Source organism: Pelophylax lessonae (genome assembly GCF_965119305.1).
Source record: "Pelophylax lessonae genome assembly, chromosome: 5".
Lineage (NCBI taxonomy): Eukaryota > Metazoa > Chordata > Amphibia > Anura > Ranidae > Pelophylax > Pelophylax lessonae.
The window spans coordinates 481,547,509-481,570,904 of NC_138772.1; the positions used below are offsets into that span (position 1 = coordinate 481,547,509).

At 41.6% G+C, this 23,396-nt stretch overlaps 1 protein-coding gene across 1 annotated transcript in view; it reads left to right on the forward strand.

The window, feature by feature from the left end:
• Positions 1-23,396, forward strand: part of MTDH (metadherin) — a 54,141-nt gene that overhangs the window by 20,527 nt on the left and 10,218 nt on the right. Inside the window, exons 2-9 of the mRNA XM_082258327.1 lie at positions 4,021-4,122; positions 8,544-8,628; positions 11,705-11,860; positions 12,936-13,142; positions 13,346-13,435; positions 16,661-16,759; positions 20,194-20,318; positions 22,112-22,231. Of these exons, the coding sequence (XP_082114453.1) occupies positions 4,021-4,122; positions 8,544-8,628; positions 11,705-11,860; positions 12,936-13,142; positions 13,346-13,435; positions 16,661-16,759; positions 20,194-20,318; positions 22,112-22,231 (984 nt within the window). The remainder of the gene's footprint in view (positions 1-4,020; positions 4,123-8,543; positions 8,629-11,704; positions 11,861-12,935; positions 13,143-13,345; positions 13,436-16,660; positions 16,760-20,193; positions 20,319-22,111; positions 22,232-23,396) is intronic.

Below are 23,396 nucleotides of genomic sequence, written 5' to 3' on the forward strand. Positions count from 1 at the left end.
TGTCCAAAAAGGTCGCCTTTTTGGTGGCGATCACTTCGGCTCGCAGAGTGTCGGAACTGGCGGCTTTGTCCTGCAAGTCTCCGTACCTGGTTGTTCATTTGGATAAGGTGGTCTTGCGACCTAATCCTTCTTTTCTGCCGAAACGAGTTTCGGAATTCCATCTTAACGAGGATATTGTTTTGCCTTCGTTGTGCACGAAGCCTAAACATCCTAAGGAGGTGAGATTGCATTCTCTGGATGTTGTTCGAGCGATTAGGGTTTACCTTAAATCGACTGAGTCTTTTCGAAAGACGGACTCCTTGTTTGTTCTTCCAGAGGGTCCTCGGAAGGGCATGGCGGCTTCCGCCTCTACCATTGCCAAATGGATCAGGCAGACCATTGAACAGGCTTATGCCTTGCAGGGGAAGGTTCCCCCTGTGCCTGTGAAGGCGCACTCTACTAGATCTCTGAGTACGTCTTGGGCCTGTCGTCATGGGGCTTCTGTAGCCCAGGTGTGTAAGGCGGCGACTTGGTCGACCGTGCACACTTTCACAAAATTCTACAAAGTAGATGTTCAGGCATCGGCGGATGCTTCCTTTGGCCGCAAGGTTCTTAGTGCGGCTGTTCCCTAGGGTCCCTTGTTGGGGACTCCTGGCTGTTGGGATAAGTTTTGTATCCCCTGGTTTTTTGTCTTTTCCTGGGTTGTTGCTCCTGTTGAGCACTTATTTTTGCTGTTGCCCAGCTAGTTCCTTCCTTTGGTAAGGTTCCTTTCTTTGATGTGGAGACTGCGTTGCCTTTCGGCGCGGATGCGTTTCCCACCCCTCATGTTTGCACTGCTTTGGGACGTCCCCATATGTGACGAATATGAAGAGGCGGCGACTGTCGGAGGACGTAAGAGAAAACGGAATTTTTGTAAAATCTTACCTGTAAAATTCCTTTCTCTGAGTCCTCCGACAGTCGCCGCCCCCGCCCCTCTTTTGGGGTTTGTATGTATACTCTACTGCTATTCCACTAAAACTGAGATATGGTTGCAGGAAGTAGGAGGGTATTGACTGAGGGGACCACCCCTTGAGGGTGGGATATGTTAAAGCTTTATTGTTAACATATTCTGTTGCCTAGCTACTCCTTCGGAGCAAAGTCTAATACCCCATATGTGACGAATATGAAGAGGCGGCGACTGTCGGAGGACTCAGAGAAAGGAATTTTACAGGTAAGATTTTACAAAAATTCCGTTATTTTAACAGGGGTGTGTAGACTTTTTATATCCATTGTATATGTACATACTGTGTTCTCCTTCCCTGAATCGCATTTTCAGTTTTAATACTTTCTGTGAAAAAATGTTAAGGTTTCTATACCTGGAATATATTTTATTTTTTCCCCTCATGAAGTGGGGCTGTGCCCACACTGTATGGGTCAATGTATCGTTTTTTTCCTAAGGGTGAGCATGAAGTTCATACTTGCCTAATCTGCCAGTCCTCTGGAAAGCCGCGCTCCTCCGCAGTCCAGCAGTAGACTTTTCCTGTATATGGTGCATGATGACATCAAGAACAGTCCAATTTTAAGACTGCTGGAACGCAGGAGGGCCAAACTGGTTTTGTGCAGGGAAGATCAGTAGGTCAAGCAAGTATCTCCACTGTTTTGCTCCCAGAACAAAATGAATAATTGTAGCTCATGTAGTACGGGCACAGCCCCACTGCACAGGAGGAGAAAAGACTTGCCTGGAGTTCTGCTTTAAAGTTGGATGCTTTAGAAGAGGGTAATGTGTGTAAATAAACATACCTGTCTGCTGTAATTATGCAGATCTTGCAGTGCTCATTTCCAATGTCCAGGGACATATAACTGTCAGTCTTTCCACACATGCCAGGGTGCTAGGGGTAACCCTGGACCCTGAACTGTCCTTTCAGGCCCACATCCAATCCTTGTCAAAATCATGCCGCCTAAACCTCCCTAACATCTCTAAAATACGCCCCTTTTTAACCAACAACACACCAACCTGCTAATTCATTCCCTGGTTATATCTCGTCTCGAGTACTGCAACTCCCTCCTCATTGGATTACCTTTACATAGACTATCCCCTTTAGTCCATCATGAATGTTGCTGCTAGACTCCTCCACCTTACCAACCGCTCAGTGTCTGCTACTCCTCTCTGCCAATCCCTCCACTGGCTTCCACTCACCCAACAAATAAAATTCAAAGTACTAATAGTTTACAACGCCATCCACAATTCTGGCCACAGCTACATCACTAACCTGATCTCAAAATATCAACCAAGCAGTTCTCTTTGGTCCTCCGAAGACCTCCTACTCTCTAGCTCCCTTGTCGCCTACTCCCACGGTCACCTCCAGGACTTCTCCAGAGCTTCTCCCATCATTTGGAACTCCCTACCCCAATCTGTTTGACTGTCTCATAATCTAGCTATATTTAGATGATCCCTGAAAACCCTTCTCTTTAAAGAAGCCTATGTGGATTCTAACTAATATACTGTTTCACTTTCTCCATCAGCTCACCCCCCACAGCTATTATCTTTTTATTCAATTGACCCTCCCTCTTAGATTTTAAGCTCTAACCAGCTGGGCCCTCGGATTCCTTTTTGTACCAAATTGTACATTTGTTTATTTTGTGAAGCGCTGTGCAAACTGTTGGGGCTATATAAATCCTGTATGTTAATAATTATTATAATACAGCCAGACTTAGGCCACCTGATCTATAGCAGCTCTGGATTATGTCTTCATTCACAGTGACTGAAGATGCTGTTGATGTCAGCACCACATCTGCTTCAGGTCTTGTGATACTGAAACTTTAGCACAGCATTAGTTAATTATGGAGTTAACGGGTACATTTCTATAAATTCTAACTCTACAACCCTCCCTTATACCATCTTAAATATTTACAGAAGACCAAAACCTTAAATTAAAATAAGGTTTTGTCCATTATTCGAGATTCTCCTCCCTTCGTTTTACCAGGTTAGGGAAAAATGTTTTCAGAGAAGACCAAAATACGCAATCCTATTCTTATTCTATTCCATAGTGGATACCGTAATCCCTTATGACCACTAGCTAAATACGTTTGTTAGTAATGCAGAAATTGGTTAGGAGGGAGCGTGTAGCCATTGACAGACATAGAAGTCTGTTGTGATATTTACAAATTTATGGAAAATTTTCCACGAACGCTGCCCTATACGACATCATTGGGAAAGGAATGCTTGCCACCGCCAGTAAACAGAAAAGTGTGGGGTTACCTTGCTGAGCTGCAGGGGTTGCAAGCGATTCCAGGATTAAGCAAGGCAAAGCAATCCTTTATCCAATGCCGGTTGTAGATGGGATATTACTACTCCAAAACTAAAAGACCGGTCCCACGCTCTGATTTCTTTCACACAGCAACGCCCCTTTCTTCTTGTGTTGGCTCAAAACAAGGTGCTCCACCAACTAGGACTGTAAATCCAATGGAAACCAGACTAAAGGAGTCCAATTGGACCGCTGCTAGACTTATAGTATGCTGATTGCTTTGCCTGGAGTTTAGCGCAGCCGATGGGGCCTAATGGTGCATCAAATGGTAGTTGCATTTAGGGCAGTTTGCACCCAGAGATGAATGCTTGGGACGCAGACTGCATTTGTGCATTCATCTTTGTGTGCTCATTGCTCTAAATGCAAATACTGCTCTGTGGACCACTCAGCCACAGCAGCTGACAGCCTCTCATAGACTTTTATAGGCAGCCAGTAGCAGGGTTAGACGTTGCGCCTGCACCTAAACGCCAGAGGCTCATGCTGTTGGGCTGAACTTCCAGTGTACATGAGGCCTAATATGTGCAATGAGCAGGAAATAAGGCTGTCCGGGTAGCAAAATTAGCAACAGCAGAGTATAATTATTAAAAACATATATACTTCTTTAGGACTTTGGAGGCTTTTTTTTTTCTCTTGGTTCCTTGCCAAAAACTTTGGTTGCACTTTTGCATTTTTTGCATATCTAACATTCTTGACTTTTTAATCTTCCGATTTACCTTTTTTAATTTAGAGTCTCTCATTTTGTTTTTTCTTTTTGCAGCCTAACGGTCGCCCAGTAGAGCTTGCTGAGGAAGAGGTGATTGTTCCAGTCAAAAAAGAAAGTCCAAAGCAGCCACTTGACGCTGACAAGAAGAATGAAAAGGTGACTTAATCTGCAAGTGTTACATATTCATTTATTTGGGTAAAACAAAACGTGCACTAAATATGCAGCATTCTAAGATTCCTTTTAAGTATTTTAATGAGCAGTTCAGTCCCCTTGATATGCTTGCTGCAGCCCGCTGTGCTGTTTTGTAAATAAATTTAACATTTATTTACATGCCCATTTGTAGCAGACTTGGCACTAAACGAGGGAAGGTTTAATGACCGACTTTCAAAGGCTTAATTGTTACAGGGGTGTGAAATGCAATTTTCTGCTTTACAGTGACTCTACGCTTTTATCACTGTAAGGCCTGTCGCCTTTAATCTTTCAGTCTGCTCAAAGACTAATAACTTGTACTTCTGGTGTGGGGGAGCGATAACTGCTTTTAAGCTCTAAAGCCTAGTACACATGGGCCGAATGTTTAGCAGCATCGTCCGGTTCAATTGAAATGGGCCAACATTCGGACCATGTGTACTACAGTTGATCTGACAGAAGCTGGGCATCCAGCCGCCTTCTGTCGAAGGGGCATGACTGAAAAGGTCTGCCAATCAGCGCGCTTAGCCAATGGCTAAGATTATTGGCAATACACATTTTGACAATAATGTGCATATAAAGTTGTATGTGCAATAGAATTATTAATTTAAAAAGAAAATGATGCAACTTAGGGGCCCTTTCTGGGTTAGCATTGTGTTAGGGCAGCCCGTGATTTCTAAATAGATTCCCAGTACACCACTATGTAAGAGACCTGGTCTGCAGCAAACTTTAAATGCAATTACTGTGGGGAAAATAAATAACTGATCCCCTGCGTGTTTGCCCACTTACAAAGAAACAAAGGGTCTATAATTTGTATCATAGATGTATTTTAAGTGATCAAGGCAGAATATCAACCAGAAAAAACATGGTTGAATAGTTAGGTTGAAAAAAGTCTGTCTACTTCAACCAATAAATAAAAAATAGCATGCAATCCCATAAACACAATCCTATAACCATAGTTGATCCAGAGGAAGGTAAAGAAGTCCAGCAAAGCATGATCCAATTCGCTCCAATAGGGGAAAAATACCTTCCGAATACCCCAAGACACTTTATATAAATGTTTATAAATTGAGTTGCAGTTTAGTGAGCAAAATATGTTTTGCTTGGGGATCACATACTTGACTTAGTGCTTGGTGGTGAAACCCTTGTTGGCAAGTACAGTTAATGTCCAGGTTTGCGCACATCTCGGGGGGATTTTGGTTCACTATTCTTTACAGATCATCTCCAAATCCTTAAGGTTTCTTGGCTGTCGCTATGCAACTCAGTTTCAGCTCCCTCCATACATTTTCTATAGGATTAAGGTCTGGGGACTGTCTAGACCACTCCATGACCTTAATGTGCTTCTTCTTGAGCCACTCCTTTGTTGCTTTGGTGGTGTGTTTCGGGTCATTGTCATGCTGGAAGACCCATCCACAACACATCTTAAGTGTTTTGGCTGAGAAAAGAAGGTTCTTTTTCAAGATTTTACACTACATGGCCCCTTCCTTTAGCCCCTCAATGCTGCAAAGTCGACCTGAACCTTTAGCAGCGATATGGCCCCAAAACATAATGTTTCCACCGCTGTGCTTGATTCAAGGGATTGTGTACTTGGGGTCATAGTCTGCATTTTTCTTCCTCCAAATACAGCAAGTTGAGTTAATACCAAAGAGCTCAATTTTGGTCTCCTCTTACCACAGCACTTTCTCCCAATCCTTCTTTGAATCCTTTAAGATATTCATTGAAAAACATCAAACAGGCCTTTTCATGTGCCTTCTTGAGGAGGGGGACCTTGCGGGCACTGCAGGATTTTAATCCATGGCGGCGTATTGTGTTACCAGCGGTTTGTTCAGTGACTGTGGTCTCAACTGCCTTGATCGTTCACAAGCTTCTCCTATGTAGTTCTGGGCTGATCCCTCACTTTTTTTCATGATCATCCTTACCCCATGAGGTGAAATCTTGCATGGAGCTCCAGACCGAGGGCGATTTGCTGGATATTTTGTTGTTCTTCCATTTGTGAAAAATCGTTCCAATAGTTGTTGCGGAATATGCAGTTCGGTTTTGGGCACCAGTTGGATATTGGGGAACTGGAGAAAGTGCAGAGAAGGGCAACCAAACTGATAAGAGGCATGGAGGAGCTCAGCTATGAGAAAAGATTAGAGGAACTGAATTTATTCTCTCTTGAGAAGAGGAGATTAAGGGGGGATATTATCAACATGTATAAATGCATAAGGGGGTCCATATAGTGAACTTGGTGTTGAGTTATTTACTTTAAGGTCATCACAGAGGACAAGGGGGCACTCTTTACGTCTAGAGGAAAACAGATTTAGTCTCCAAATACGGAAAGGTTTCTTCACTGTAAGAGCTGTGAAAATGTGGAATAGACTCCCTCCAGAGGTGGTTTTGGCTAGCTCACTAGAGATTGCTTTAAAAAAGGCCTGGATTTTTTTCATAGGTGTACTTTTAATATAAGTGCATAATACAATTTTGTTAGGTAACGTTGATCCAGGGAATATCCGATTGCCTCTCGGGGGATCAGGAAGGAATTTTTGTTCCCCTGCTTTAGCAAATTGGATCATGCTTTGCTGGGGGGTTTTTTCGCCTTCCTCCTGGATCAACTGCGGATATAGGATTATCTATATGGGATTGTATGGTTGGGTTTTTCAATACTATACTGTGTTTTTTTTTTTTTTTTTTTTTGTTTTTTTTTTTTTTTTAAACCTGACTAACTATATAAGTTGTCTCCTTCTCACCAAGCTTCTTGCAGGGGGTCTTGTAGCCCATTCCAGCCTTGTGCAGGTCTACAATCTTGTCCCTGATGTCCTTTGGCAGCTCTTTAGACTTGCCCATGATTGTAAGGTTTGAATGGAAGAAGGAGATTCTGTGGACAGGTGCCTTTTCATACACATAAGTTGTCGTTAGGAGTACTTTCTTAAATTGAGGGGACTAATCTGTGTACCACATGAGCCACATACTGTAGCCAGTGTTGCCAACCGTCACTGTTTTTACTGACAGCCAGTAAAAAAATTAGCACTTTTCACCTGCCAGTAAATGCCAGTGACAGGAAAAGGTTGTCAGTAAAAAAAAAATATGGCTGTGACGCTCAGCTCAGAACTAAAAATGCGCAGTTCTGGTCTGGAGCCGGCCAAGACCACCCAAGTGCCTGTTACAGTGTGTTTGGGCAGGTCTGGTGTAGGCAGTGCCTGAGCAGGTCTGGTGATGTCATGGTGCAAAGGAGCCAAACAGACTGGCTGGAGCCCCGTGTACGAGAGGAGAGTAAGGCAAGCCGGGAGTGGGACTGTCAGTGTTTGGACTGAAGGGACCACCTGGCATGTAGAGGGACTGTCACTCAGGAGGGGATGTCTGTGATCTGTACTGCTGCACACTGCTTTCAGTGTCACTGTGAGAGTCAATTTTGTGTGTGTGCGGTACATTCTAATTTCTTACCCTCCTGAGTCCTGCCCCTGAGCTACTTACTGTATTTAAAATAAAATAATTTGTTGCCTTAATATCTACCTTTAAGGGTTCATTCACACTAGTGCGACTTGTCAGGCGACTTGGTCGCCTGACAAGTCGTGGTCGGTCGCTCGCCATTGAATAGTACAGGACCCGTTCTAATAGGAGCGACACAAGTCGCTCCGACTTAGAAAAAGTGTCCTGTACTACTTTGGGGCAACCTGGAGGCGACTTGCATTGACTTCAATTATATGAAGTCCCTGCAAGTCGCGCCGAGGTCGCCCCAGCAAGTTGTGTCGTGCCAGTCTGAATGGGTGCTAAATCACATTGCTAATTGTATATTGAACTTGTTTGTTGCCTAAATACTGAAATTTGCACTTGAAACTTGTCATTTTGTAACTTTTCGAGATGCCAGTAAAAACCTTGCTGTGTCAGTAAATTTCAATCTGGTAGGTTGGCAACATTGACTGCGGCCAGTCTGTGGGAGCCAGAATTATTGTTGGTTGTTAGGGATTCAAATACTTATTTTACTCATTGAACTGCAACTCAATTTATAACATTTGTATCATGTGTTTTTTTTTTTTTTTTCTGGATTTGTGGTTGACATTCTGTTTCTATTTAAAGTACACCTATGATAAAAATGATAGACCCTTCATTTCTTTGTAATTGGGCAAACGTACAAAATGTGCAGGGGATGAAATAATAATTTCCCCGCTGTAAATGTGTGTTGCAAAGCACTGCAATGTGGTTTTGTCAGCCCCTACTGTATTTTGTGTTGGGATGCTATATGAGAAGAACGACAATTCATTGTGCAGATTAGCGGGCACGAACACAATGCATTGGGTTGATGCCGGCCTAAACAGCTATTGGAACTTGGTGACTACGTACACAAATGGTAAACAATGGCTTTCTATTGGATGCGTACATGGTTTCTGAAGGTCCCCACTTTATTTTATTAGGTGAAGAAGAATAAAAAGAAACCAAAGGCTGATATAAAACAATCTCAGCAGTCGCCCAGCCAGGATAAAAAGGAAGCAGAGGAAGGTAAACCATTCTACTCTCCTATTTTTGTCACTTGAATAAATATAATCTATTCTAGATATTGAAGAATTCGTCCGAAATTTGCTGTAATGCTAATTTGCAATGGAAGAAATGCAGAAGAAAAGCCTGGAATATGCCTTCTTTTTCTTTTCTTTTTTTTTTTTTCCGTGACTCAGACTATGGGGAATGGGAATGAAAGCAAAATCTGGATCTCCTATTTATTATAAGTAGTACCACTTTACTTTTGTTATACAGGCACCAGCATAATCTACTTGGGCTGGATGTCTTGGCATCCCATTCTTAGTCCATAGGGTTCAATATTGAGTTGGCCCACCCTTTGCAGCTATAACAGCTTCAACTCTTCTGGGAAGGCTGTCCACGAGGTTTAGGAGTGTCTATGGGAATGTTTGACCATTCTTCCAGAAGTGCATTTGTGAGGTCGGGCACTGATGTTGGATGAGAGCCTGGTTCACAGTCTCCGCTCTAATTCATCACAAAGGTGTTCGATGGGGTTGAGGTCAGGACTCTGTGCAGGCCAGTCGTTTATCCACCCCAAACTCGCTCATCCATGTCTTTATGGACCTTGCTTTGTGCACTGGTGTGCAGTCATGTTGGAACAGGAAGGGGCCATCCCCAAACTGTTCCCACATAGCTGGGAGCATGAAATTGTCCAAAATGTCTTGGTATGCTGATGCCTTAAGAGTTCCCTTCACTGGAACTAAGGGGCCAAGCCCAACCCCCTGAAACAATCCCACACCACAATCCCGCCTCCACCAAATGATTTGGACCAGTGCACAAAGCAAGGTCCATAAAGACATGGATGAGCGAGTTTGGAGTGGAGGCTCTTGACTGGTCTGCACAGAGTCCTGACCTCAACCCGATGGAACATCTTTGGGATGAATTTGAGCGGAGACTGCGAGCCAGGCCTTCTCTCCCAACATCAGTGCCTGACCTCACAAATGCACTTCTGGAAGAATGGTCAAACATTCCCATTGACACACTACTAAACCTTGTGGACAGCCTTCCCAGAAGAGTTGAAACTGTTATAGCTGCAAAGGGGGTGCCAACTCAATATTGAACCCCCATGGATTAAGACTGGGATGCCATTAATGTTTGTGTGTACATCTGTATTTTCTTTTTTCCATATTGGTAGTTTTAGCATTAATTCCTGGTTAACATTCAGTCATAGGCTAGTATTTTTGTGTATCGTTCTAACGTAGTTTTGAAGTCCATTGTTAGACACATTTTATACTTCACTCTAAAAAAATATATTTTCCAGTAATCTGCAGTTATATATTTGAAAAAAATGCAGCTTGTATGCCTTTTTGGAACATGTTTGATGTAGGTCACGTGATCGCTTTACCTTTAGCGTCACCACAGTTTAGTGATACTTTTAAGAGTGCCTACGTTTCATACAGCAGTGCTGGAGAAATCTCAGAAGCTAAGTAACCAATGCTCTTTGGTCTCTTGGGGGAAATGGTTTCTGTGAAAAGTTGTGTTTTTATTTAGAAGTCAGGTCCGCTGTGAATTTAGCTGTATTGGCACAGCTGTTGCAGTCACTGTTAATTGGGTTTGTTCTAACTAACCAGCTGACTCATTGGAGGCAGTTGTATGCACGTTTAATTAGCAGTTTTCAGCCTAGGGTAAGGGCTCTTACACACAAGGGTACAATTTGCTGCATACAGATCTTTAACCTTTATGGATCTGAACGCAGCAATATTGTATGCTATGGACCCATGCACACTCATTCAGAGTCAGTCAAGGTTATTCTGCGCATGAATCCCTTCCTGAATGGCTAATTTTAAGGGGGAGATGTACACTTCAATGTTTAAGCAGTGACACTGCCTGGCTAAAAATCGATATTTACGTGTCAGTCCTGAGCACTGCCCGGTAAGCTCAATGTTCACTGTATGTAAAAAATTAGAACAAACTTCAACCTTTTTCTTTTACCTAATGCTCACTGTAGCACAATAAAATAATACCGGCTGCACTTTTTTCTGCATCTGTACTGACACAACAGAATATGAGGCCTTTTTGTGTTCATGCTTTGAGACCATGCATTTTAGGTATGTGGATGTTCCCTATACACAAAGCTCACCTTTGCTCAGGTCCAGAGTTTGGCAAAACCTCTTTCCTTCCCCAGTGCCACCTCTAGTCCAATTCTTTAAGTGTGCTGAGAAGGTGCTGGCTTTGTTTCAGACAACTTCTAATACACTGCCGTAGGCTACCCTTACCTGCCGGTAAAAACACAACTGTGATTGCTGCATTTTAAAGAAGTTCGCCTTTCGTAACATGTTATACCCATATTCAGGGTCTAACATGTTAAGAACGGATCACCCCCGCACCTCCCCTGATTCCCTCATCTGACAGCTAGTGGGAATCGCCACTGCCCCCCAACACCGCTCCATAACCAGCCCCCCCACTAGCTGTCACAATTAAAAAAAAAAAAAAAAAACATGGCATAATGGGGCTCCGCCCTCCCCGTCCAGCTTCGTCATTCATTCAGTTTCCTGTGATTCACAGTGCTTCCACCCGCGTTTCAAATTGCCTTTCGAATCCGTCATATTATCACTAAACTCCTAGGTCCTTTATCATTGAGCGGCTCAACATGCTGAATTCACAGACCCATGATGTTACCCGCCGGCCTCCATTGCTCCCCCATTGTTGGCATTGTCTCCCACCAGCTGTAGCAGCTATGCACTGACAAAGAGGACTGCTTCAAAGTAAAATATCTCACTGTAAATACCATTTTTAAAACCGTTTGCAGCATCTGTTTGAGCAATGGGAAGGCAGCATTTTAAACCTGAGCTATGTTACAATTTCCTACTATTTTAGAAGAACAGTAGCTATTTTTGTTGGCTAGTATGAGCAGTTCACCAACTGAACTTCCTTGCCCCCCTGGTAGTGCACTTTAGATAGCTACTGTGTGTGACCAGAAATCTAAAATGTGAAATGGAAGAGCATTTCAGGCACTTGTTTTCCTTTTGCGCTCTGATCCCTTAATTACTCTGCTTAAATGGTGCACTTAAGGCCTTATTTTCTCTCTATAATAATTGGATTATATTTATTTTTTGTATAGGAAACTGGGAAACTAAGATCAGCAACAAAGAAAAGAGACAGCAACGCAAACGTGACAAAGGAACTGACTCAGAAATTCTGCCTGACAACACTACATCAGTCACTGAATCCTTCATTATGGTGTCATCTCAGTCAACAAACCTCAGAAAATCTAAGGGTATGTTCATACAAATGTTTTTTTTTTTATCAGCGTGGCTTCCTTTTCAGTGCTTACTTCTCCAGACGGAGAGAGCATCTGAAAACCATGACCCTGCAATAGGGATCGACCAATGTTTTTTTTTTTTTTTTTTTTAGAGCCGATACAGATTTTCCGGCCACCCTTCAAGGCCGATGGCCGATATTCTGTACATTTAAAGTTTTATTTTTTATACCGTCCTTTTTACATTTTTTTTTTTATCACTTTTATTGCTGTCACAAGGAATGTAAACATCCCTGGTGACAGTAATAGGCAGTGACAGGTACTCTTTATGGAGGGATCTGGGGTTTAGAGCACCCCAAACCCCGCCTCTGCACTTAAGCATTCATAATGCCAAGATTGGCTGTTCAGTTTTTTTTTTTTTTTTTTTCAACCTGGCGCCTTTAAGGCTCCAATAATTGGAAGTGATGTCATGACAAAGCTTCCGTGTTACTACATCGGAGGCCCTATCAGAGCCAATTCCGGCTTTGTTCAGGTCTTCGGCCAGCCGGCGGATGACCTGGATGGTCGCTTAGGCCCAGAGACGCAGCGGGAAGGGGGGGGATGACCCCGCTTGCTGCTTGTAATAACAGCTGAATGGCTGATTAGCCACATCCGTTATAACAAGAAAGCCGACCGCCTCCTCTAAAAAAAATAAAAACAGCACTGGGGTCACTCCGGTAAAACCACTTGAAGCCATATCGGCAAGTTTGTGACCGTTACCGATACTTCAAAAAAAGTGAATATCTGCCCCACTGAAAATTGGTCGATCCCTACCCTGCAACAGACCAAAGATTTACAATAATAAAAGTTTTAATGAGGACCTCTGCTCTAAGAAGGGTAAAAGCTATTGTATTAAAACTGTACTAGTTATAAGAGCTTTTGAATTCTGTACATGCAGCTTTTAGTGGATTTTTGTCTTATTTACTAAGCCTGCAGGTTAATATGCAATCTAAGCCTGCAGGTTAATGATAAGCAATCTATCACCAGGCATCCCATTAGAGTTATGTGTAGATAAAACTATAATTTTTTTTTTATCTTCATTGTAAATCCCCAGGCCCAAGTGAGGTGTCTGCAGTAAATGGAGGTGGCTGGAATGAGAAGCCTACTAAAATTTCATCCCAAGTCATAGAGGAAAAGTGGGTTCCACCGGCCACTGGCAAGAAGAAAGCAGAGCCTTGTACATGGAACCAGGATGCTGTAGATACTAATGGAAAGGACTGGCATGCACCATGGAGTGAGCGTTCAATCTTTCCTGGCTTAGGTACTGCACTGAAATACTACACGATCTATATTTGTTCTGTATACTCTTTGTATCATCACTTTCTGTAGACCTGTTTAATGTAACATGAGTTTGCAGTAACAGACATTTGGGGAAATTACATTATCCGTTGCCATTTCTTGTAACTTCTATCAAGTTGCGTCTTTATTTATAGATCTTATATGTTCTGTTTGGCTCTATTTTAGCTCCCTGGTCAACGGTGGAAGCAAGAATCTCTGCATCAGAACAGAGGCCACCCCCTTTCTCTACCATTGGATTAAACAATTCTGTGTCTGGTATGTGGCGACCAAGAATCTCTGGTTGTAGCCTTTTTTAGGCCCATTTTACGCAGGCGTTCCGCTTGCCCATTTTTTATCCATCCGTTGATGGGTGAAAAACGGAAATCCATGCATCTCCATGGAAAAAAGTGTGTAAACCTATGATCAACCATTTACATCCGCTTCCATCAACATCCGTCTTTTGGAATAGATCAAATCCCTAGTTTTTTTCTCTGTTTTTAAAAAAGAAAAAAAAAACGGAACGGACGATGTCGACGGACAAACAGTTCATTTTTGCTTTGGTACTGAATGTAAAAAAAAAAACCCCCATGAACAACTGATGAGAAACTGATATAAACTGATCAATTTTTTCTTTGAAAAAATGTAACTGAACTGATGAAACAAATGGAACGCTCGTGTGAAAGGACCCTTTAGTCCCCTTTCACACGTGCGGGACCGTTCATTTCATGAGTTGAGTCACGTCAAAATGGATGAAGTTTCCATTCGTGTTATCGCCCTTTTTACATCCACTACCAATGCAAAAACAGATGAAAAACGGACTATTTGTCAGTTTACATCCAGTTTTCTTCCGATCCTTCTTTTTTTTTTACGGAAGAGAAATAGAGCTTTGATCAGTTAAAAAAAAAAAAAACGGATGTTTGCGGATGTAAACTGATATAAATGGATGATCATCTACATACACCTGTTTCTCGTCCGTCAACGGATGGATGAAAAACAGACGGACAGCATGTGTGAAAGGGGCCTTTGTCTTAATGGGAGAGATTAGTAAAACTGTTGCATGTGTGTATATTAACCAATCAGCTTTTAACTTCAGCTTGTTCAATTAAGCTTTGAAAATAAAATCTTTAAAGCTAAAATGGTTACCAAGTACAGTTGCACCAGATTCTGTGTGCACCAGTTTAAGTGAATCTCCCCCAGTGTGTTTTGTATGTGTACCTCCTATGGGTTTATTCGGTGTTTATCATTGATTTCTTTTTTTTTTTTGTATTTCTGGGCTTTTACCATATGTAAAAGAGTGCACACATGAGGAGCTCTGTTAATGGATAATAAAGGGAACTATCCTGATTTATAGGAAAACACTCAAAATGTGGAAGCAAAAAAGTTATCACTGCACATCGCCTTTATTGTGTTGTGGCTCTCTGGGTTGCATAAGTCACAAATTATGCATATCCAAGATGCATAGTGAAATTAATATCACATCTCCAGAAATGTAAAAAGAGAGAAACCGCTCTCCTGTATATAATTATTTTGAGCAGAATTTCCCTGGTTTCAGTTCACAGCATCTTTTGAGTAAATTGGACCAAAAGCCTTTTGTTCTGTTTTCTTTATATCCTTCCTATTTTTGGTTCTCTTGTACTGCTCTGCATATAGTGTGTGTGTGTACACCTACAGGTCTGTTATGAAATATTATAGACATACATATTGGAAATTAACGCACAACTTCACCAAAAAGGGGAAGTGTTCCATTTGTTTGCATCCCCCGTTCCCTCAACCCCCACCCCGCCATATTTGACAGTTTTTTTTGTTTTGTTTTTTGGAGGGGAGCAGTTACCTTTTTTTTTTTTTTTTTTTTTTTTTTTTGACAGGTACCTGCTCTAACCCCTGCAAAACCTCCTACTCCTTCCCCCCACACAGCCTTTCTGGGGCACATCACAGGTCCCAGAAGACTGTGGGACTATTCACAAAGCACGACTCGCACATGCGCAGTAGGAAACTGGCTGTGAAGCCACAAGGCTTCAACATCGGTTTCTCTTACCTCAGATGCAAGCGCCTGCATCCAAAGCCAATTTGAAGAATTGGCTTGGATGGGGACACATCGCTGGATGCCTGGACAAGTAGGAGGTGTCATATTAAAAATCAGCAGCTACGGTATTTGTACATTTGACATTTTTTTTGAGGAGACTGGAGCTCCTCTTTGTTACCTGGCTGACCACCTCTATATACAGCTGGCGGTATGTGCTGAAAGACAACTCATTAGATTAAAGCTTAGCTAATGAAAAGGACTACACAACTGTAATGCTGTCTGTTAGAGTTTTGTGGTCATTTTGGAAGGCTTCAGTAGTCTTTCAACTAGAGCAAACCACCACCTGCTGTTTAGGTGGAAGTGTTTCAGTTTTTAAGGAACCATGTAATTGTGGTGGAAATTAATGTTAACCTCTGCAGTGCCAGTCAAAAGGGCTTTGTCATCTACCTTAATTAGGTCAATTGGTGACATGAAACCACAGGTACCAGATTGTTGTAGACGGTTTACGCTTTCAGTTAAAGTATGTAAACTGCAATAACACTTATTTTATTTTCTTCTTCCTTTTTGGTCTGTACAGTATACTACTAATTGTGTTTTGGTGCAAAAAATATCTATGGCTCCTGATAAAAATCTTGACCTGATAACTTCCTTTTCTCTCTGCCTCTTCTGCACTGGTATTGATTACATTGTTCCCATCTATCTCTTTGTACTGTGAAATCCCCCTATCCCTGCATATTCTAGAGAGCGAGAGGGCTTCCTTTTCTAGGGTGACAATGTTGCTCCTTGATAGATACCATGGGGTAAGTAAGTGTGGTCATCCTTGGACAGAGTGTATTACTGGCAGGATCACCATGTAAAAATGTAGGGCTAGGAAATCTGGAAAAAGAATTCACCCAGGCACATCTACAGCTGCTAAGTAAAACCTATTACAGTTTTGGAAACACTTTAAGCTGATAGAAGGCTTCCAAAGTTGTCCAGTGTATGGCCAGTATTAATTTGAGCCAATGAACATCTGTATCTTAAATTACCAATTTAGCTGTTGAATCGCTGCAAGATTTGTAGGTGGTGTCACACATGCGTGATGTGAGTAAGGCATGTGATTTGTTCACCCCTTGCATGTGTGGTGGTACACAGGAAAATGCCACATAAAGAAAGAACATGGTATGAACAAGCCCTGTGTGTGTTGTCTTGTTCAGTAAGCTATATAGCATGTTTGCCATACCAGTCGTTATTGTCCGTTTTCATTGGTTTTTGGCTGCTGGAAAAACACAATTGTCATAGCCTAGTGCCTTGGGGCTGTAGTCAGAAGTCAGATTTCAAATTGCACTGAAAATTTTGGCTGGAAAAAAGTTTGAATGTGACAGTTCTTAGTTTCAGATTCTCATAAATGATGTTGAACAAGATTGCATAAGAGAGTGTATTATTTACATTATAATTGCTTATCTGGCAGTGCTGAATTTTTCTAATTTATTTTTCAGCTTCTGTTGGTGATCCAGTTGCTCAACCCAATGCATCTGACAGTCAGTGGGAGGCAACACCCAATGAGCCCAACATCGATGATGAGTGGTCTGGTTTAAGTATGTATGAACTTTATTGTCCCTTCCCTATTTAAATAAGTCATTCTGGGATAATTGCTGGCTGCCTGTTGTCTGCACTAAAAATTACTTTAAATGGTCTGTTACCCCTACATATACCCAGTGAAGCCGCTGGCCTCTGATCTACACAGATGAAACAAATCCTCCTACATAAGTTGTACAGGTTTATCTGAAGTCATCTCTTCTCTACAGCTGTTCAAAGTCCAGAATTTAAAAAAAATGTGTCTGAGCTGTCTGTAAATGGCTGTGGAAATTGAGAACCGCGCACCCTGCACACAGGAACAGATCTGAGGCTGTCATTCATAGGCTATGTGCTGGAAATCCCTCCCTGTCGCATTCTTCTGGTGTCAGGAAAACTTGTCAGAAGTGATTCATGCTGATAGAGGAATGAGGCAGTAGGCAGAAATGACACTTGGTGCTCTGGACTGTAACAAGTACACACTATAGAGGGATATGCTTTGTTCAAATTTCATATCTGAGGTTTATAACCACTTAAAAAAAAAAAAAAAAAAAAAAAAAAAGCAGCACCTCTTTTAAGTGTATCTAAAAGCAAAACTTGTTCTTGAGGAATTAGGCTACCTATCCGATTTTTGTTACTACCGGTGTCCCCTGTTGCAGAGATTTTCCTCACCTTTTCCTGGAGTCTATTATCCTCAAATTCAATGTGATAGAAATGCCCAAATTGTGGGCTGTCCCCAGAACCGTAATAAAGGGGAAATTTTTCCATTGGGGACACTAGTTCTGGTGACAACCTGATGGCTATGGGACAGGAAGTAAAGGAAAATCTTCCCAATGGGACATGAATGACAAAAAAAAATATCCAAATATCCAAAATAAAAAAAAGGTTTTGCCCCTAGTTCTGCTTTTAAAGGCTAACTCCATCTTTTTTGCACACAGTTACATGTTACACCTGTATTTAGGTCTCTATCACCATGTTTTAAGCCCTGTTGTAGGGGGAAAATGTTGGGGACATGGCTTTGGGTGGGAGTGAGCAGTGTGCTGCCATTGCAATAAACCTTGGCTTGAATTGAACAACTTTAGTGTGCGGCCGGTTATTTGGATGATGGTTCAAATGCCACACAGTTGAAATATTTAGGATTAATGTTAACGTGATCTCATTCACAAATTTTTGCAACATTGGATTTAATGTGTTAGTCCCCATTCACGCTGATGCTAATTCTATGTAAATTCTATGTATGTTCTAATTCGTAAGGCATATATTAGCATGTGATTTGAAAAAACATGGTTTTCAATGAAGGCCGTTCACAGCTCTGCAATGTGGTTCTGATCCGGTTAAAAAACTGGTCCTGTGCAAGTTTAGTGTGGTGTGAATTTCATCTCCATAGACTTCAATGGGACCAGATTGAAATTGCAGCCCTGTGTTCACATCAATATGCAAATCCAGCTGGTATTTTTCTATTTCCCTTCTCTCCTGTCAAAAGCAGATTAAGGAGTGGAGCCACCACGTCCTCAACTGATGAATCCTCAGCTGTCAGCGGGTTTCCACGCTGATAGCTGTATGTAAACAAAAGAATGCCGGCAGTTAAAAATTCAGAAAGGAAAAAAAACAGCATGGGTGGTCCTCCCTCCAATCTATGCCAGGCCCTTTGGGTCTGGTACGGATTTTAAGCGGGACCCCACGTCAAAAATCTGTGCACAAGGCCTGGTATTTTTTTTTTTTTTTTTTTTTTAATGGCATTCTTTTGTTTACATTTCAGCTGTCAGCTGATGAGCCATCAGTTGGGTCGCGGCGTCCCTAACAACCCACTTGCGCACAGCTGCGATTTCTTAGTTTGCATTGGAATCACACCTGACAAACCCAAATCGCGCTATAAATTCACACCTAAATCGCACAAAAAAACTTATGGAATTCACACTGCAGTAGCGTAAACCGGGACTTGCATGGTTTATTTGCTCCAAGGGATAATTTTTTATGTTTGAAAAAGCTTCGGACCCAGCTGATCAGATTGGGGTAAAGAGCCAATCACAGCTGTTCTTTACCACATGACCAGCTGTGCCCAATAACAGCTGATCAGTGTAAACAGGATTTGCCATTATCGGTAGACCTCTCCTCACACTGACAGTGCATGAGGAAAGGAGAGCCAGGAAGCAACAACCCACACAGGGACAGCTACACTGATCAGGGCACTGATTGACAGTGTCCTGGTTTATCGGTGCATCCTCATCAGCACACATCAGTGAAGGAAGTAAATTTCTTTATTTAATTTTATAACAAACTCATGTGGTCACTCCCCGTAGAGAGAGAACAGCAGTCTGCTGTTGTAAACACAGCAGACCGTTGTTCTCTCAGGAATCAGCACAGAGTGTCTGTGATCCACCTATTTAGGAACACAGGTCTCTGTTGATTCCACAAGCCCATCCCCCTCAGTTAGAAACATCCCCTAGGCATACACTTAACACTTTTGATTGCCCCTGAGTTACCCCCTTCCGTGCCAGTGTCGTTATTACAGTAACAGTGCATATTTTTTAGCACTGATTACTGTAGAAATGTCACTGGCCCCCCCCCCAAAAAAAATGTCAATGTCAGGGGTCTGATCTGTCCGCTGCAATGTCGCAGTCCCGCTAAAAATCGCTAAACGCCGCAATTACTAGTAAAAATAAATAAAAATTCCAAATCTTTCCCTTAATTTATAGTAGCAGAATACAAATTGGCCTAAAATGATGAAAAAAATTGATTTCTACATTTTTTTTAAAATTTGTAATGTTATATAGCAGAATGTGGAATGTCTGTGTTTTTTTTTTTTTTTCAGAATTATCGTTTTTTTTTTTGTTTTTGTTTTTATAGCGCGAAAAATAAAAATTGCACAGGTGATCAAATACCACCAAAAGAAAGCTCTATTTGTGGGGAAAAAAGAACATCAATTTTATTTGGGTACAGTGTCGCATGACCGCGTAATTTTCCGTTAAAGTAACACAGTGCCGAATCGCAAAAAGTGGCTTGGTCATTAAGGGGTAGAGCCTTCCGTCTAGAACTGGTTAAATACTACCAAAAGAAAGCTCTATCTGTCAAGAAAATGATAAAAAAATTGATTGGGTGCAGTGTTGCATCTTTCTTTGGGTTTCTATTCTCATCTCCAGTACCTTAGGGCAGGTGGGCTTCTGTAGTCCCAAGAGGTGAACTGGGCATTGCTGATAACACTGCTAAGGGCATATAAATTTACCAGCTCTTACCGGAATTCTGGCAGCATCTGCGAGCCTTTTTTTTTCCCCACCGATTTGAGCACATATGACAAAACTTTTCCGATGGTATATTTACAAGACTAAAAAGGAGCAAATAGGAGAAGTTCATTAGAATTTACACGTACCTGAGAATATATATATTTTTTTTTCTTGTTTAAACTTGCTTAGATGTAGAAGAGTGCTTGTATAATATAACTTGCTGTGAATTTTAACAGATGGTCTGAGTTCCGCTGACCCTAGTTCTGACTGGAATGCACCGGCGGAGGAATGGGGGAACTATGGAGAAGAGGAGCCAGTGTCCCCACCACAAATCGAAGATACAGAGCAAGAGGTTCCAAAGGTAAATTTAAAACTGCTTTACTCAGTCTGTTTTGCTCAGTGTGTAGAAGGAATGAATAGTAAGGCAATTTCACACTGCAGCGTTTGTATTTGTACATTGTAGCACTTTTAAAACTCACTATGCATTTTTAAAAATGCATATTGCGTTTTAATTGCATTGCATGCAGCACATAGGCCATGAATAGATGATGGTTAAGGATGCCACTAGGGCTGGCTCTTTAACCAATCTATTCATTGGTTGTTAAGGATGCTGGCAGGTGGTTAAGGAGCCGAAAAACCAGATTGTCATCCTTCACAACCAGTGATAATGCCTCCCTGTTGTCAGGATGCTACCACCGGAGGGGGGAGGAGGCGGAGGGACAGCGGACAGAAAAAGGGAGCATTGGCTCCCAGAATCTGAGGGGAGGAAGACCGGACCGAGCTACTGGTGAGCACCAAGGGGACAGTAGCCTATGCAGGGAGGCTGTTTACATCCCCAGCTGTTTACTGGTATTTGAGGACACACCTGCTCCTTAACCAGCAAAAGCACACCTTCTGGGCAATTTTGTTGCAGTTCCAATTGACTTCAATGGAAGGAGAATCTTTTTAAAAAGCGCATCAATAATGCAGCATGCAAAACTTTTCAAAATCGCAGTGCAAACGCAGCACAGCGATGTGAAAAGTTTTAAAGGCTTTAATGGCAAATCACTTGATGCACTTATTTCCTGTTTGGAAAGGGGCGTTCCAGCTTGGAGAAAGTGCATTAGTGGGAAAGGGCCTTTTATAGTTTACATATTTAGTATTCTATGTGTGGAGACCTGGGTTAATCTGTACAGATTAATGCATGTTTTTCACAATTTTCTCTCTGCCCTGTTCACACCACAATGCTGCCTTTTTAATGCATGAGGTTGCCAAAAAAAGTAAATAAAAATGGGTTCAAGGAACATTACTTATCTTCAATGAGATGTTCCCCTTTAGCTGCTACGTCCTCCTTTTGATTAAGTATACCTCTTCCAATCCTCCCCTTGTACCGTAATCTTCTGATGTGGCAGCTGTTAATAGAACTAAGAGGCTGTGACAGGCTTAGAGTGCCCACTTATTCTGCCAGCTGCTGTATTCATAGAAGCTGTTACTATAGCTTTCATTAATGAAACTGGTTATATGAATGGAGAATGGGTAGATGATTGATGGGTCTACCACCTCCATTCATAGACCATGTTTCATACATAGAAGGTGTAGTAACAGCTTATATGAATGGAGCAGCAGGGTGGAAATGGCAAACCTACTCGGGCACTCTTGATTATTCAAATGATGGCTCTTTTAGTTCTATTAACCCCTGCTGCACCAAACGTTTGCAGAAGTGGGGGCAGGGCATTGGCAGGGGGAACATTTTGTCAAAAGGACAACATATAAGCATAAGGGACTCCTTAAAAAAATGATGTTTGTGATATTTCAAGTAAATACATTTTTTTACGACCCCTCCTCCTTTGTACACAACAGTCACTGGCTTGTGTTAGCATGCGGGATAGTGTTAAGGAGCCCTTACAGTGCCACTGCATGAGAGTTGGGTTGTTCAGAAATATTCTTGATGTTCACTGGGAGTTTTAGAGCAAGCAATGAGGCAGGGCGATGTAACAAAATCCCTGTCTATCCCTTTGTAGTGATCAGCCATATGGTAAAAGTGAGCGGATCATAAAACTGTATGTATTTTACAAATCATCGGACAGATAAACAGGCCTTAGAAATTAGAAATGTATTTTAGTGTTGTTTCCTTTTTAATACACAGACATATTTAGCAGCTTGTTTCGGTTTCAGGTTTCTGATGATGAAAAAGAAAAGGAAGAAACTACTGCCCAAACTTCTGCCAGCAGCAAAACCAAGAAGAAGAAGAAAAAGAAGAAGAAGCAGGGAGATGAGTCGGGCTCTCCTACCCAGGTATTTACTGCAAAAGTCCCAGCTGCAACTGGAATAGATAAACCGCTTAAGCAGAACGATGCCCACCAATTTTAAATATTTTAACTCATTTCAATTTCCCTAGAAAAAAAAAAACTCAAGTTAGAAATGTTCAATAAGTGTTATTGAATCTTTAATCAAATATAATGTTTTCTGCAGTTTTCTATTGCATTCTGCCTGCTAAGGCATGCTCTGTGTAATGCTACATTCAAGGTATGCCTGGCGATAAACTGCTGCCAATATTTCAAGCCCTCAAATGGCTGGTGTCCTAGCTGGTCACATGTACAGGACCATGTTGAAGCAGTAGTAATGCTTACATTAGTAAAGGGGTAAAAAAGCTATCTCTTGGGTTTGTTTTAGTTTTGTTTTTTTTTTTGTTTTAGTTTTTTTAAGTCTTTAGGTTTTATTTTAAAAAATATGGTAAAATGCACAATTTTCTCCATCTGTGATCATGTTACAAAAAGAGTTGCTGTATTACATTTTTTCTGAGGGTTTTTGAAGGGCTGCAATGGTAATTTCAAATGAAATTAAAGTAGAACTCCCGGTAAACTTTAAAAGCCTAGTAACAGCAGAACAGCAACGGACTCTCAATCTAGGGCAATGTAATACAATAATTCCTTTCTGCCACTAGGTGTCACCCACTTCCTCTGAGCTCAGGCTGTAATGGAATTCCCCCAGGGGGCATAGCTAACATAGTGATAACATGACCATATGTCAGCAGGGACTGAGCTACCGCTTACAGCCAGTATGAGACACAATTCATTTGCTCACGGGACTCTACTGAATAAATATGTTACTGTGAATCTACAGTTCTGACCTTCGTAAAATAGTGAAGCTGTGTACACCTCATCCATTCATACATGCAAGGCAAAATTTATGTGCGGTTTTTGTTTTGAAAAAAGTTCAGAACTGTAGTTTCACTCTACACACATCTATATGATGGAGAGCCCAGTAGCTGAGGATCTGCGGACAAGATAACCCTGTCAGCAGCATCCACTCCTGATGAAGTGAACCTGAAGTTCATGAAATTTGTTGAGATGTTGGATGCACTTTTCTAGAATGATTGTGCCATTTTAGAGTATCATTTCATGGAGTGTGTATGTGTGTGTAATATAAATGATATATATAAAATATTTTATGCTGATGT